Source organism: Musa acuminata, chromosome BXJ3-9 (assembly GCF_036884655.1).
Source record: "Musa acuminata AAA Group cultivar baxijiao chromosome BXJ3-9, Cavendish_Baxijiao_AAA, whole genome shotgun sequence".
Classification (NCBI taxonomy): domain Eukaryota; kingdom Viridiplantae; phylum Streptophyta; class Magnoliopsida; order Zingiberales; family Musaceae; genus Musa; species Musa acuminata.
The window spans coordinates 4,049,492-4,062,991 of NC_088357.1; the positions used below are offsets into that span (position 1 = coordinate 4,049,492).

Genomic DNA, 13,500 nt, shown 5'->3' on the forward strand with positions numbered 1-13,500 from the left:
ACCACTAGATAGGCAACACACATCGAGGCACTCGACAACTTTCAGTAGATTAATTGGACCAACTTGGTGCGATAACTGCGTCAATGTGATTGGCCACATGGATGACAGAGAAGGGTATGGTTGAGCGTCGACGGTGGTGTACGTCAGTGGGATGCATGGGTAGGATGGTATTCCTTCTAATCCTCTTCTTCTGCCTTTTATGGGCCGAAGTCAACACACCAAACCGGGTGTGAACGCCGTGCGGTCAAAGTGAACGAGGAAGGTGTTTGTTCTTGTTTGACCAGGAATCTCCCCAGGAACAGCAGCAACATGCACGCTCACAATACAATATATCAACGAAGCATTCGATCACGGGTCTTTGTAAGCTAGATTACCCTTCAAACAAAGAAGATCGAGGGAACAGCAGCAACATGCACGCTCACAATACAATATATCAACGAAGCATTCATTCACGGGACTGTGTAAGCTAGATTACCCTTCAAATAAAGAAGATCGAGGGAATTTAGTTCGATTATTTATTGTTTAATCCTAAACCAAAGGCGATTTAGGAAGCAGAAAGTGGCGTGGTCAAGTATCTAATTACTTCCAATGCTTTTGCTTTTACTTCTCGTGCTTGTCTTTCCTATGTGCAACGTTGAACATCACAGATCATTCCATTCACTGCATGTTGCAATCAATCACCCAATCGTCTTCGTTGGATGCACGTCTTCTCAACCATTCGGCATAATCCGAAGTCATGGCATCCTGCAGCTACCTTGTGGACAAGCATTAGAAAAGGATTTAGTGACTAAGAAGGATCTAGCAAAAGTAGGGCATCATCAGCGGAAGACTCGTTCACTCGGTTAACGATGCAAAAGTGGTTTCTTATTGGAGATGATGTCAGTGATGATACAATACCACCACCTCAGTCTCTTTTCATCTTTCCCGTTCTCTAACAACGAAATAGCCTGAGAATCTCTGATAAGAGTTGTAGTGGACATGGAAGATATCCATTTCACGATCACAACAAAAGCTTATTCCAACATACAAAGTGCATGGAAGATATCCATGCACTTGTATGGAAGATATCCTCACTCTCTTTCCTGTTCTCTAACAACGAATAGCTTGTTAATCTCTGATCGAGTTGCAGTGGACATGGAAGATATCCATTTCACGATCACAACGAAATCTTCTTCCAACATTACAAGCAAGTGCATAGAGAGAGACAGCAGGATTTGACCCAAAAAGAGGATGGATGTGGCCTGGATATGAATCGACTTCAAAAGCTATAGTGCATTGCACTTTCTGAAGCTTAGGTTGACCCACTAATGAGTTAGTCATAAGTGGTAGACAGCCCGGACATGGAAGTTGGCCAATATTGGCAGACCGAGACCTTGATTCAGGAGGAAAAGATGACCCTTTGCAGAAAGTTTGAAGGAAACGTCCATGAACATGGTCAATCAAGTATATCAATGTTTAGCTACTTTCTTCCATTAAATTGATTGAAAGGAAGCGGAAGTAGAAACTGAGACTCCATCACCTTTTTAATATTTGGGATTTTTTTTGAATGAGATATATATATATATATATATTGCTTGGACTAAGCCCAATATGATAGTCTATTAGTCTTTCAACAGCAGCCCATCTTCCAATGTGAGTATTAATGTTGAGATCGAGATCATCTGCATTAAACCAAATGACATCCGAGGATCAAATAATTCATACACAGAGCAGCGCACACACACCCAAACACAACCCCGCCCATAGTATAGTCGCAGCAATATCACTTGAATTATAGGCCATGAGATGATGGCACTCAGCGAGCAAAGGCAGCGAATAGAGAAGCCATGGTGGTAAGAACCAGCACGCAGAGACCCGGGACTCCTGCAGTCGATCCGCTCTCCGCGGTCGGTGCTGGTGCCGGAGCTTCCTGCGCGCTGGCTATTACTATGACCGATACGAGTAGAAGGAGAAGCAGAGGCACCTTCGAGGACAGCTTCATTCCTGCTTCCATTTCTCACCAACACTAGAGGCAGAAAGAGGGAGACAGGGAGGGAGAGATGGCTCGGCTTCTGATGGATGGTGTGAAGGCTTGGGAGGTATTTATAGAGAGAGAGGATGGGGGACATTTTGATTGATGAGAGGAGGAAATAGCCGTTGGGTAAGGGGAAGGTTCGAAAACTTTCGAACGCCCCAGGTGGAGTGAAGTAGCCGTTAATACTTGTACGCGTGGCTTGCATCCAGTGGTGGTACGACGGAGGAGCAAACGACAGTTGAACTAATCGTTGAAGAAGAAGCGTGCCGTGGCGCTCGAGTGGGTTTGAATACTTTGGGCTGGAGGTAACGATGGGCGGAGATCGCCTGCCACGCGTCACACGGGAAACATGATTCCCGGGCCTCGAGAGAGACGAGGTGTCACTTGTGTTGGGCTCCACCTGTTTGTGAGATAGGAAATTGTGTTTCCTGCTTTCGTGGTAACATCGATGGGATCCACCGGAATGATGTCATCAGTTTAAACATAGGATACCTTGGAAAAGATCCCAACTTGGCCTTTGTTTTAGAACAATTTTGTCCGGGAGTTGCACCAGATCCTCAAGTAATGGACCGACCCAATAGAGGACGCCCAATAAAAGTCACTATTGGGTTGATTCGTTGCGGGATAAGTCCGTTTGAAGAGGCATATAAATCCTACAAGGCTTCGACCCGACTCGCAACGGAAACTGGGGGCGATCGCGACGCCCAAGACTCGAGGTAATTGTTAAGCGTTCTCAGAGTTCGTGTGCGGAATCTGAATCGTTACATGATAAATGTTCTGCGACCGATTCGTTTGTTATTCATCGACATGTTCTTGTTAATATCTGGAATCCAGAGTTAGGGTTGGCTTTTGTGAATGCTGTAGAAGTAGAGCTGCTACGAGTTCTCTGGTTTATGTTCTATGTTGGCTTTAAGCAATCAAATCGATGCCCCATCTAGAAACTTTTGTCGAATGCTGTTCTGATACCTGGTAGAATTTGTGCTTTTCTTCGTACATTAGATTGATTGAAATCTGTTTCGGAAGTGAGAAATTTGTGTCACTTTCTTCTGCAATCAATGCCAAGTTTCTACGCATTGTGTTGCTTATTTCTTTCTCCTCCTTGCTTTCTTTCGGTTTGCTTATTCTGGCAATTGTCCTTCTTAATATTTTTGCTTAAAAGCAGCAGACATCACAGAACAAGAATTGATTCGTATGGACCACGTTACAATCATCTTTCTCTCGGTGAATCTCCATCCTGTCTTAATTATTCTTGTAAGATATACCTAAATGTTTTATCATTCAATCATAAAAGGACTGCGTATGATGCAATTTTATCAATGTTTTCTTGTTGGCTTGGCAGAGTGATAGTAAACAATCCATGCCTTAACTACTATGAGTAATTTAAGAAAGAAAAATCATCGAGAGTTTAAGTTCCAAAGGTAAAATTCAAATTGTTGAGTTAGATAATTCAGTTTTTGTCTTGATAATTGCTTACTATGTTAGTTGTACATCTGTCACCTCATCAAATGTTAAACCAGATATGACCGAACTTTTTTATTTTAGCTCTTTTTTTCTCTTTTGAAGGAAGAATTCTTCACTGTTAAAGCAGCTTATACTAAACCAACCTGTTGGTGAAGTTTCTGAACTGCATTTGTGATCTTCAACAATCAAAACTATGGAAAGATCATGTGAAGTTGTTTGTGTTGGAGTAATAATACTAAAATAACCTCCGATTAAATCTTAAATGTGTTGAAATTGAAATAGGGAGTCTAGAAAAGGAAACCGGAGGTGTGAAAGCATTGTCCTAACTCCTTAGCTTTTTTGGAGGGAGAAAACCCTCAATCCCGATGTGGGACTAAAATCCTGAACAATGAAGAGGAATTTGGGTTTTTCCCCCTTCAAGTTCCAACAGTTTGGTGATATATGAGAGAAGCTCCATGCACCGCTAGTCAATTCAAGCTATGGTGCAGGAAGGAGGTCACTGAGATAGAAGAATGCTTGACAAAGTCAAGAGGAACATGACCATGAAGTCTAATCCTTAACAAAGTCTAATCCATGACCAGGAAGGAAGTCTAATCCTTAACAAAGTCATTCAGTTGGAAAGATATTTATGCTTTACTACGGCTATACTATCATTATCCTTGTTTCTTAGGGTACTTTGCTATAACTTAATTTCATTTTAAAAAAATCTCAAGGAACGATTTAAGATTAGCAAAAACCGTTACTCTTTTTTCTATATTGAATAATATAAAGACTTACAACACAAATTTATTGCAGAATATAGAGGCTAAATATATGGAATTAATATATAGTGTAATAGCTTAAACTTCTGTTATTGAAAATTTTAATTAGCATATTTATGCCTTAGCCTATTTGGTATATTACATATAAGGATGTCTCCTAATCAAATCATATCAGAACCCAATTTTGTCTTTAGAATGGGTAATTGTGGACTGTCACTGTGTCCTCTTTGAATTTGCTGTGTATCTGTTAATAAATATAATAATGGATCTATGATTGTATGTGACTACATGCACATATTTCTGCTTTTTAATGACCATTTCACCCGCATTCTCAAGTGTAATGTTATCTCTTGATCAACTTAATTATTTAATAACAAGAAACCAACTCCAATTAATGTTTGTAATACAATTATTTGTAATTAGATCTGCTGTGCATTCTGTAGATGTTGTTGGCTACATATGAATGCTATATGTTTATACAAGCATATGCATGCGTGGTCATATGCATGAATGATGATATAGGTAGGAATCACCCAGCATTTTATTTGCAGCAGTTTCAACAACATTATAATATCTGAATGAAAAGTTTGCATTTAATATGTGTATGTTGGTTAATTTGTTGACAGTAAAGTACTCGTGTAATCAATCTGCTTTTCTAGTCAGTTTAACGATCAAGGCATCCTAATGTTCCTTTGTAATTCTAGATGAGCTCCAATTATTTTATGATGTGAAATTGTTAATTGACTTTCTTCATAGTCTTCACTTAGAATATTTTTGTGCCAGTCTCTGATGTTAAATATTTGGATAAAAAGTTTTGCCTTTATTCAGAAGTGACCAAAAGTAACTTATCTTATTTGAATTACTGTTAAATTTGATAATTTTGTTTTTTTTTTTTGGGTATGATTTTTCTTGGTCTGGGGTCATGTTCAAGAACCAAGCACAGTTCATGTAGTCTATTACTGGCCATCCAATTAGTTACTGGAATAAAGAAAATGTCATTGTAGACTGGCATGATCTAGTGTTTATCATCAACATTCAAATTTACACATTCAAATGTGAGGGAATGATGTGTTGGCCTTCAAATCTTGGTTAGGACATAGCCTCTCTGACAGTCCTGTTGTTACTCTTAAACCTCTAGGAGATATAAATGGTCCCCATCATGAATAATGCTAATGTCATCAATTTCTGCATTCTCTTCGTTGATTACTTTTGTAGGATGATGTCCCACAAACTTTTCACCTGCAACTTTTGCAAGACATGATTACAACAGTGGAGTATATGACACATGAATTGTTTCTGTCTCACAATTTAGGTTTCTTTCTGAAACTTGTCCATTTTATTTTTGTTTATCAAAATGAATCAACATAATATTGAAACTAATACTAGCCCCTTTCTCCTAGCAGTTGTAGATTTTTGTTATTATTTTGCTCTTCTTTAAATTAGGTAAAAAGGAAATACTTACCACCAATCCTGAGGAGCTCCTCCATAGTGCTAGGTAAGTTTATCATCTTGGAAATCATCTGTCTAGCCGGATTTTGCTTTTGAGAATGCATGTGAATGATCACTCTTTTGCTAGTTAGTTTCATGATATTGTTCTCAGAATCATGGCTGCCATTTTCTGAACAAGAAGTTATCAACATATTGCTGATATTAGAATAACCATACCAGAATATCGTTTCCCTGCTGCCATGGTTCTTAAAGTTGTTTCCACCATCACATGCTTTCATTCTGAGAGATCCTTGTTCATGTACTCCAGTGAATTTCTTCTTACTTCCATTACTTGATAAAACCTCAGATGTACCCTTTTTCTCACATTTCTCAATCATACCATTTTGGGTCCACCTGGTACTATCAACTTTTCCTATACTTGCATCTCGTTCGAGGAACATGCTGGTGATTTCGTTGTGTACTTCCCATCCAGCCTTATGGAACCCATTCTGTTGATCTGCATAGTTTTCTTTTGGATTGGTGTGACCAATTGGAAGCTCATTAAATGTGCTGATATCCTTATTCTTTTCTGCCTTGTATAGTAGGTTTCCTTCATCCATCTGTTCTAGTGTATGTAGCTTCCAAACTTGATAATCATCTCCACCTTGTGCATGCTCCCCATTTGTGTTCAGAGGTCCTGTGGCAAGCCATTCCTTCATTAGCACTCCTGGATCCTTTTGCAGTGTCCCAGGGTATAATTTTTCATGTAGCCTTAACTTCTGTAAGATATAATGTAGAGTAACATCAGCTCCTATTTCTACCACAAAAGAGAAATATTTTATTTATTTAGTTAAGCAATGTTGGTCAATTATTGGATTTACCTGGAAAAGATTTCTCATGACAATAGTTGCTTCCTGTCTGCTTTCTCGAATAATGTTGAAAAATACAGCACTTTGCAGCCTGAGGATTTGTGCAAGTTCAGTGGTTCTTATGGTGAATGGTTGTGGTACATGACATAGAACTCCTATCTCCCCAAATACTTCCCCTGCAATAAGCCTCCCTTGAACCTGAAGATTGTAAATGATCAAACCTTTTATTATGAATATTTGACATGCTTAGATGGTATCGGTATGCTTCCCATGTGTCTTACTTTTTCCACTCCATCCACATATGCTCTCATCTCCTGCAACAATAAGTCAGCCAAAAAAATAGTCGTAAATTGTGGGAATTCCTGCAAGCAAATATGTGACAGACTGAAGTATACAGTGCAATGGAGACAGTTGTACTAACCACTGCTCCTGATACTATTATATATAGATCTGTTAGAGCTTCATTCTGCAGTATCACGTCTTCCTTTGGTGGAAAATAGTCAGCTTGCATTTCTGTCACCTATTAATTTAACGATGATCTCATCAGCACAATGCATATTTTTGACCTGCCTAGGGTTAAAATTGATCACTTAGAATTAAAAGCCTCACCAACTGGAAAATGAGATTGAAGGAGGCCCCTTGAAAAAGGTATACTTTTTCAACAATGGGATAGAACAGACACTCAGCTATGCTCGAGCGAATAGCCTTTGGCAAACCTTCAATAGTCTCTTGCTGTTTGAGTTCCTCTGTTTTGAACTTTAAACATATGTGCGATAACATTTGTTCTTCTACATGTCTTGGTAGCTTATTTCTTGATGCAAATTGGGAAGCAGCCTGAAACGTGTCTCTCTAAAGTTCAAAATGAACAGTTATGAGAATGTGATATCCAAATCCTCTGTTAAAAATAGTTGTGGCATATTGTTCTTCAAATTGTTTTAATAATTTTCTTAACCCTTTGCCAAGATGACCGTGCATTTTTGTCCTATTAATGAAATAAAACTTAACAAGCAGAAATCCTTTTTCTATTATGATAAAATGCAAAAGCCAGAAACTGTGAACAAAGATTAGTTCCCTCAGAAAGACTTGGGCAACTAGATAATCAGACATCATGTTTTATGTTCTTGGTCTATGGAATTCTAATGGTACCTTGCAAGTATTCATGATGCATGCGTGATGTATAAAATATATATTTGTATTTGCATATTCCAATTAATAAGTAGGTCTTGGGGCTACTACTGAATAGCAAAACAAGTGAGCTGTTATGATCTCGGAGAGAAAAGGACATACAAAGGTTTTTGTGCGACTGGTCCCATGGACAACAAGGTTCGTCATGTTTCCAATGAGGTAAGCTGTCAAACCCAGATTGAAGAACATGTAGAAAATATCAAATAGCATCTCTCTTGTGTTTTCAGCATGCAAGTCACCATAACCTGTAGTCGTTAGTGTTGTAATCGACCAGTATATTGCTGTTACATATCTGATCCACAGATTATCTTCCCTGAAGTTTGGTATCACTGCACCTATCCAGGTTCTTTTTGGGTCAGGGTATCGATCGGCAATCATATAGTAAAAGCATCCAGAAAAGTGAACTGCGAATAGAGTTACCTGTAGTACAAAAAAGTTATTGTACTAAGAACTTGTGCAGCTGTTTGAGACAAGATAAAGTGAATATATGCTGGAAGCTTACAGAGAAAAGCTTTGCACACCGTGTCCAGAAATAATTGAACCGAATATCCTTCTCAAGTCTGATGAAAGAAAAACTAAGTCATTTCCATTCTTTTATCGGTGATAGATATACTACAATATGGAGAAGATACAGACCTAGCAAACAAGGAACCGACACGATGCAAACGCCATAGTCTGAGCATACTTAGAAGTTTGAAGCCAAGGCTATTACCATGTCTGTTGAAGAAGAAGCTGATTGTTTGGAACGGAAATGTTGAACATGCATCAAAAATGAACCATGTGGATAGGTACCTGTTAAGTTAGACTGTATGAAGCTCAAACAGCATCTTTAGCATTATAAGGCTTATGTAGAAATTAGACAAAATAATGAAATATTTATGAGTACTTTTGAAGAAATAGGAGACAAATTATAGTTCAAATGCTAACCTGACTGCTATTCTCTTTGGTTCGTCAACAAGGAGATAGGATTTAGGGTCGACGAAAGCAACAAAGAAGGTGAGTGCAATGTCAATTGCAAAGAAGCTATTGACTATGTTATCCACAAGAAACATTGTGCTTGGCAAGTAATGTAGGAATGCAAACTCAAATGGGCAGATCCAAGCTGAGTAGAGAACCAGAACCATCAGAAACATCTCCCATAGCCTAAGAAGAAATAGTGAAAAGAGAGAAGAAATAAACTGCTTGATTGTTGAAAAATGAAAATGTGAGAAAATAATGAGACTGATGGGTTAGTAACTTAGTATACCTGTAATGAGGATCATATGGCGAAACAATGTGCTTCCTGAGCTTGATTCTATGGTTTATGGTTGCTCCAAGTGATGGCAAAAGGTCATCATGTAAACTGTATCCTTTGCTTTCCAATTGGAAGCCATTGCTGCAGAAGTGCTGGAAGTAGTTCGTGCAAGAGAACATTATGGTTGCAGTGTGATGCGTTTGTTGTTTGATGTTCAGTGGTTGGGACTTGGGAGTGGTCTTATATATACAAGGTAGTGAATGTTGCTGTCTATCCGATGTCCTTGATTAAATGGGCTGATTGATAACTGCAAGGCAAGGGGTTAAATGAGGAAAATGGCAAAAGGGCATAAGAAAGGAGTTTACCTGGATCTAATCATTAGGGGAAAGAGAAACGATTGCATGATGAATCGACAAAGTCAGGACATTGATTTTCTGGAAACAATGGGTGGAGGCTTATGGGAAGCTTACAAAGTATGTGGTGTGGTGGCTTCAGTTACATGTCTGTTATATGGAATTCTTCAAAGTCTCTGGATAGTGTTTGTCTGAACCATATAGAGGCACTGTGGTGTCAACTATGGAATATAACTCCACTTTTTAAACCTTCCGTTAACAATGTGATCACCATTTTATGGTTCCTTAATCATGTCTGTGGTACAACTGTTTCAGATTATGCATGTCTAGTCAATGTGTTGTGGCCAAGAAATTCTGTAGAGCTATTCATCTGATCCTGATGGATGGTTATAACCAAAACAAGGTTCTGACCAGGAAGACTATATTCTCTCTTCTTGGTGTACTTTTCCCCAAGAACCATGTCATTCTTCTTGGCATTATGGTGTTGCATTCTGATGGCAATCAGAAGGATGAAGAGACTGAACCTAGCCAAGTTTTATTGTTTTCTAGCATTGGCCATGGATCACTATCCATACTTGTGATCCCATGCAAGGTAGCAACTCATTGATTCAGCATTTTGAAGATGAAGTCAGCTTATGTAGCAACTCAAAGGAAACCAATGTAATATGCCAGCAACCGGTTATCACATAACTTCAATCCCGACCCCATCGGATGAATTTTTGCTCAATGAATACCATGTGATCCAGTCTTCGGGTAGATGTATCTGTTCATGATGAATGTGTGGATGATGTCGAATGATTCGGGTGTCGAAACTGGCGGTGGGTGCCATGACTGGATGATTAAGGCGTAAAGAACGGGACATCCATTCTAGTCACACAGTCTATTGTTGAGGATGTTCTGTCTATCGGCAAAAGCAGACGGACGACAGCATTCATATGCACTGTTTGAGTTCTTTCCTGCACAGGTCAAGCACACATGCAGCACTATGGAGCTCTGGACCATGTCAACAGTTTTATGTTCCCTACTTCCTCTCCTAATTGGACAATCCAAGAAGCTACCATAGAGGATACATCTCAAATGCCATATCTCAGGATCCCTGATCCACACACTGGTTGGTTGATCCTTTTAGCTGTAACCTCCATCACTAGTTAGTGTAAGTCCCTTATTTTTTTGATGCTCTGGGCAATAAATTGGGATCTCTTCAATTCTTTGGTTAGCTCACGTCCTCTCATGTCCCATCTCAGGGTCCCTCCAAGCGAACCGGACCACATAATTGAAAGGTGGTGCTACGGCCTTAAGGATTAGCCCACTGCTCCATTGGTTCTTTTGTTATTGTTCATTGGTTGATGGATAATCTATTCCAAAAATGAATATTATTGTTCAACATTTTGTTTTATGTCCTCTGTCATTATGGTGTGAGATGAACATCTTGGTAAGCGGTAAGCAATTTGATTACAAGTCACAACCGCTGCAAGGTTTAGTTACTTTACTGGTCTAATGCTCTTCCTCATCATTCAGTTTCAACTTTATCAAGATCCTGTGGAACTGTTGATCGATCATGAACAACACGTTTTCATTTCTGCTGTCTTTACTCGGACATACGTTTTTGTGCAGTTGCGTGATGAAGTGCAGCATCATCAATTATTTCAGTTGTTGTCTATCTGACAGTAAAAGAAGGGCAAGACTCCGATCAAGGTGGTCCAGCAAGTAAGGCTTTCCCCACCCGAGCCATCTTGATGCTTGTGGTTTTCCTCTTCGAAAATTATTGGAGATACAACTTTATCATGTGTACAGATTCTTACATATTTCATGATTACGTTGACCTAAGAGTCTCGTTCATCGTTATCATGCATTGCTTTTGTACGTCAGGAAGCTTCATGTTTCAGTTGCAAGATGCTGAGATGGTTAACCATGATTTTGTTTAGTCATATGCTACTAACACCACAATTATGATATAGTTCTAAGGAACTAATCGACACACTTCTTTCTTTGACAGGAGGGCGTCACTATTGATCTTGAGTTTGGTATCTCTCAAGTTTTAATCTTTTGTTATTATGTGGTCCTATTTAATTAGGTATGATATATTATAGATATAATTGAATTTTGATTATTATTATTGATTAATAAAAAAAAAGTTATGTTAAAATAGGATTTTTTGGAGATAATATTTATGGGAGAAGCTTTCCTAATAACCTATCATAACCCTCTGCTCTTGCTTATAAATAGACAGGATATTTATGGACTAAATATGACGTATCTGAGATTAAAGTTTTTCTCTCAATCTCCTTAATTCATCGATCTAGGTGATTATATGAAAAGATAAGAAGAGAAGAGAAAGATATAGTTCACCTTATAGATTGATATCTCAAATTCGACACTTGTAAAAATTATAAATTTTATGCTGACACTTTTGTATATACAGATATTCTTGATTCTCTTACAAAGTATCTCAAGCAAGATGCATGGCAGGTGTGTCCCAGCGACAACCATTCACCATCAGATAGCTACTGGACACTTCACCACTAGAGCAATCAGAAAAGGCTAAGCGTGCAAAGGGCTTTCTCTTCCTATGCGTTCTTTCACAGATCAGGCTTGCGGAGCCCACCACATGTGAGGTAATGCCGGCTCCCACCCAGCATCCCACAGTGACCTGTCAAGTTTACGAGAGGGACAAAAGCCATTATTTTATGTGGTCGGAAACCACATCACCCGTGAAAATTTTCAAGGATAGTCATATATCACTTCGAGCCATTTTCTCCTGTGCCCAGATATTAATATATACTACGAACAGATAGATTCCTTCCTTTATGAAAATTAGAAGTGCTGTTGATTGGACGACTCCATGGATGTCTCCGCAGGCCTTCTACAATGGAGCTCGACCATGAAGCTTCGCAGATGAGTTCTAATTGGATGGTCTTGTGTCATCTCTATTTATTCTATTCCTCCATTTTCTTATGCATTTGTGATTAATATAATGTTTTACCTCCATGGCAGAAGACTACAACATCCATGTCACTGCGTCGGCCACATGGCACATGTGCTCCGTCATGGCATTCTTGTCTCGTTGCGTCAGCTGATAAGATCGTCTCACCAGCTTGGACTCCGTATCGGTGGGGCCGAGATTTCAAGGTTTCCCCACCCACAGCGGGACCGAGAAACGAGCTTCACCGGTTCGTTTAGACGGATCGAGTCGGTGAGCCGCACCCGGTTCTGTTTTGTGCGGAGTCTTACCCCCATCGTTGTTCTGTGATTTGGATATGGTAACTGGTGCTTGGGCCAAGCCATAGTGGAGCACCAACACAGTGCTTGTCAAGTTGTGCAACGAGTCTTATACGGTGCATTATGGAGTGAAGCCAGCCATGGTGGATACCGGAGAGCCAAATGTGAGTGACTTGCGATACAGTGCGATGCCAAATCTGTGTCGCCTTCTCTCTGTCATGGGCCAATGCCAGCAGCTCTGGCTCTTCCACTTGTTTAAGAATCGGGCAGTGGAAAGAGCAGGTACAGCGCAAGAAAGGAGTTCTCAAGAAGGGACATGAGAGGAGTCAGGTTTTTGACCATCCAAACGCTGAGAAGTTGGGTTCTTTTTGTTGACTATGGGAAGAAGACTTCAACTAGATGACAGGATGCATCTAATCTTTCCGCTTTTTGAGTGATTTTGGAAGTAAAGGGGAGGAGTTGACCCAAGTTATCATGTGGTCCATGGAGCCCTACAAAATGTCGCCATTAAGTTTGACAGGTGCCTCACTCACTCACCTTCCATTAGAAACTTTATTTTGTTTAGTTCGTGCAATAATTGAAGCGCATTCCCAACTCTGTTTCGACTATGCACAATGGGACTGTTCTTCCTAAGTCAACTTCCTAAGTCAAGTCCTGCCCCTCTTCTCTTTTGTGGACGGTGTGAGCAGATCATGTTCTCTGAATCACTTAATCTTGTTTTTGTTGGTCAAATATAGCAATCACGTTCTTTTTTTTGAAGCGCTTGGTTTTTTGGGTTGCTCATCACCAGCTCGAACAAGCTTGAGCTAAATTATGTTTCATCGTTGAAGCACGCACTTGCTGGGAATTTGAGTGGGCTCAATCTACTTCCTCCTCCATGTTTTTGCTCTTATCCATTTGTCTCCAAAAACACAATTTAATAGAAGTACGGAACAGTTATTCATCGAGTAAGTGATTTAACAGTGTCAATATATTA

General features: G+C 39.5%; 1 protein-coding gene across 1 annotated transcript; it reads right to left on the reverse strand.

Moving 5' to 3' along the window:
- Positions 1-5,234: 5,234 nt before the first annotated feature.
- On the reverse strand, positions 5,235-9,132 carry LOC103997100 (potassium channel KAT3-like). Its single transcript, XM_065167067.1, has 11 exons — positions 8,965-9,132; positions 8,646-8,861; positions 8,355-8,510; positions 8,221-8,278; positions 7,821-8,138; positions 7,143-7,382; positions 6,955-7,053; positions 6,815-6,847; positions 6,546-6,731; positions 5,699-6,443; positions 5,235-5,475 (listed from the first exon to the last, which is right to left on the reverse strand). Exons 1-11 carry the CDS (start codon positions 9,129-9,131, stop codon positions 5,363-5,365), a joined length of 2,331 nt encoding a protein of 776 aa, XP_065023139.1. The 5' UTR covers position 9,132; the 3' UTR covers positions 5,235-5,362.
- Positions 9,133-13,500: the final 4,368 nt, after the last annotated feature.

What these genes read in the sequence shown, in the direction of transcription:
- LOC103997100 (XM_065167067.1), bottom strand. Translation starts at nt 9,131, where the DNA reads ATGTTCTCTTGCACGAACTACTTCCAGCACTTCTGCAGCAATGGCTTC. An exon ending in ATGTGGATGGAGTGGAAAAA is followed by an intron (nt 6,732 to 6,814) that starts GTAAGACACATG and finishes TACAATCTTCAG; the next exon opens with GTTCAAGGGAGGCTTATTGC. An exon ending in GGAGCTCCTCAGGATTGGTG is followed by an intron (nt 5,476 to 5,698) that starts GTAAGTATTTCC and finishes CAAAAGTTGCAG; the next exon opens with GTGAAAAGTTTGTGGGACAT.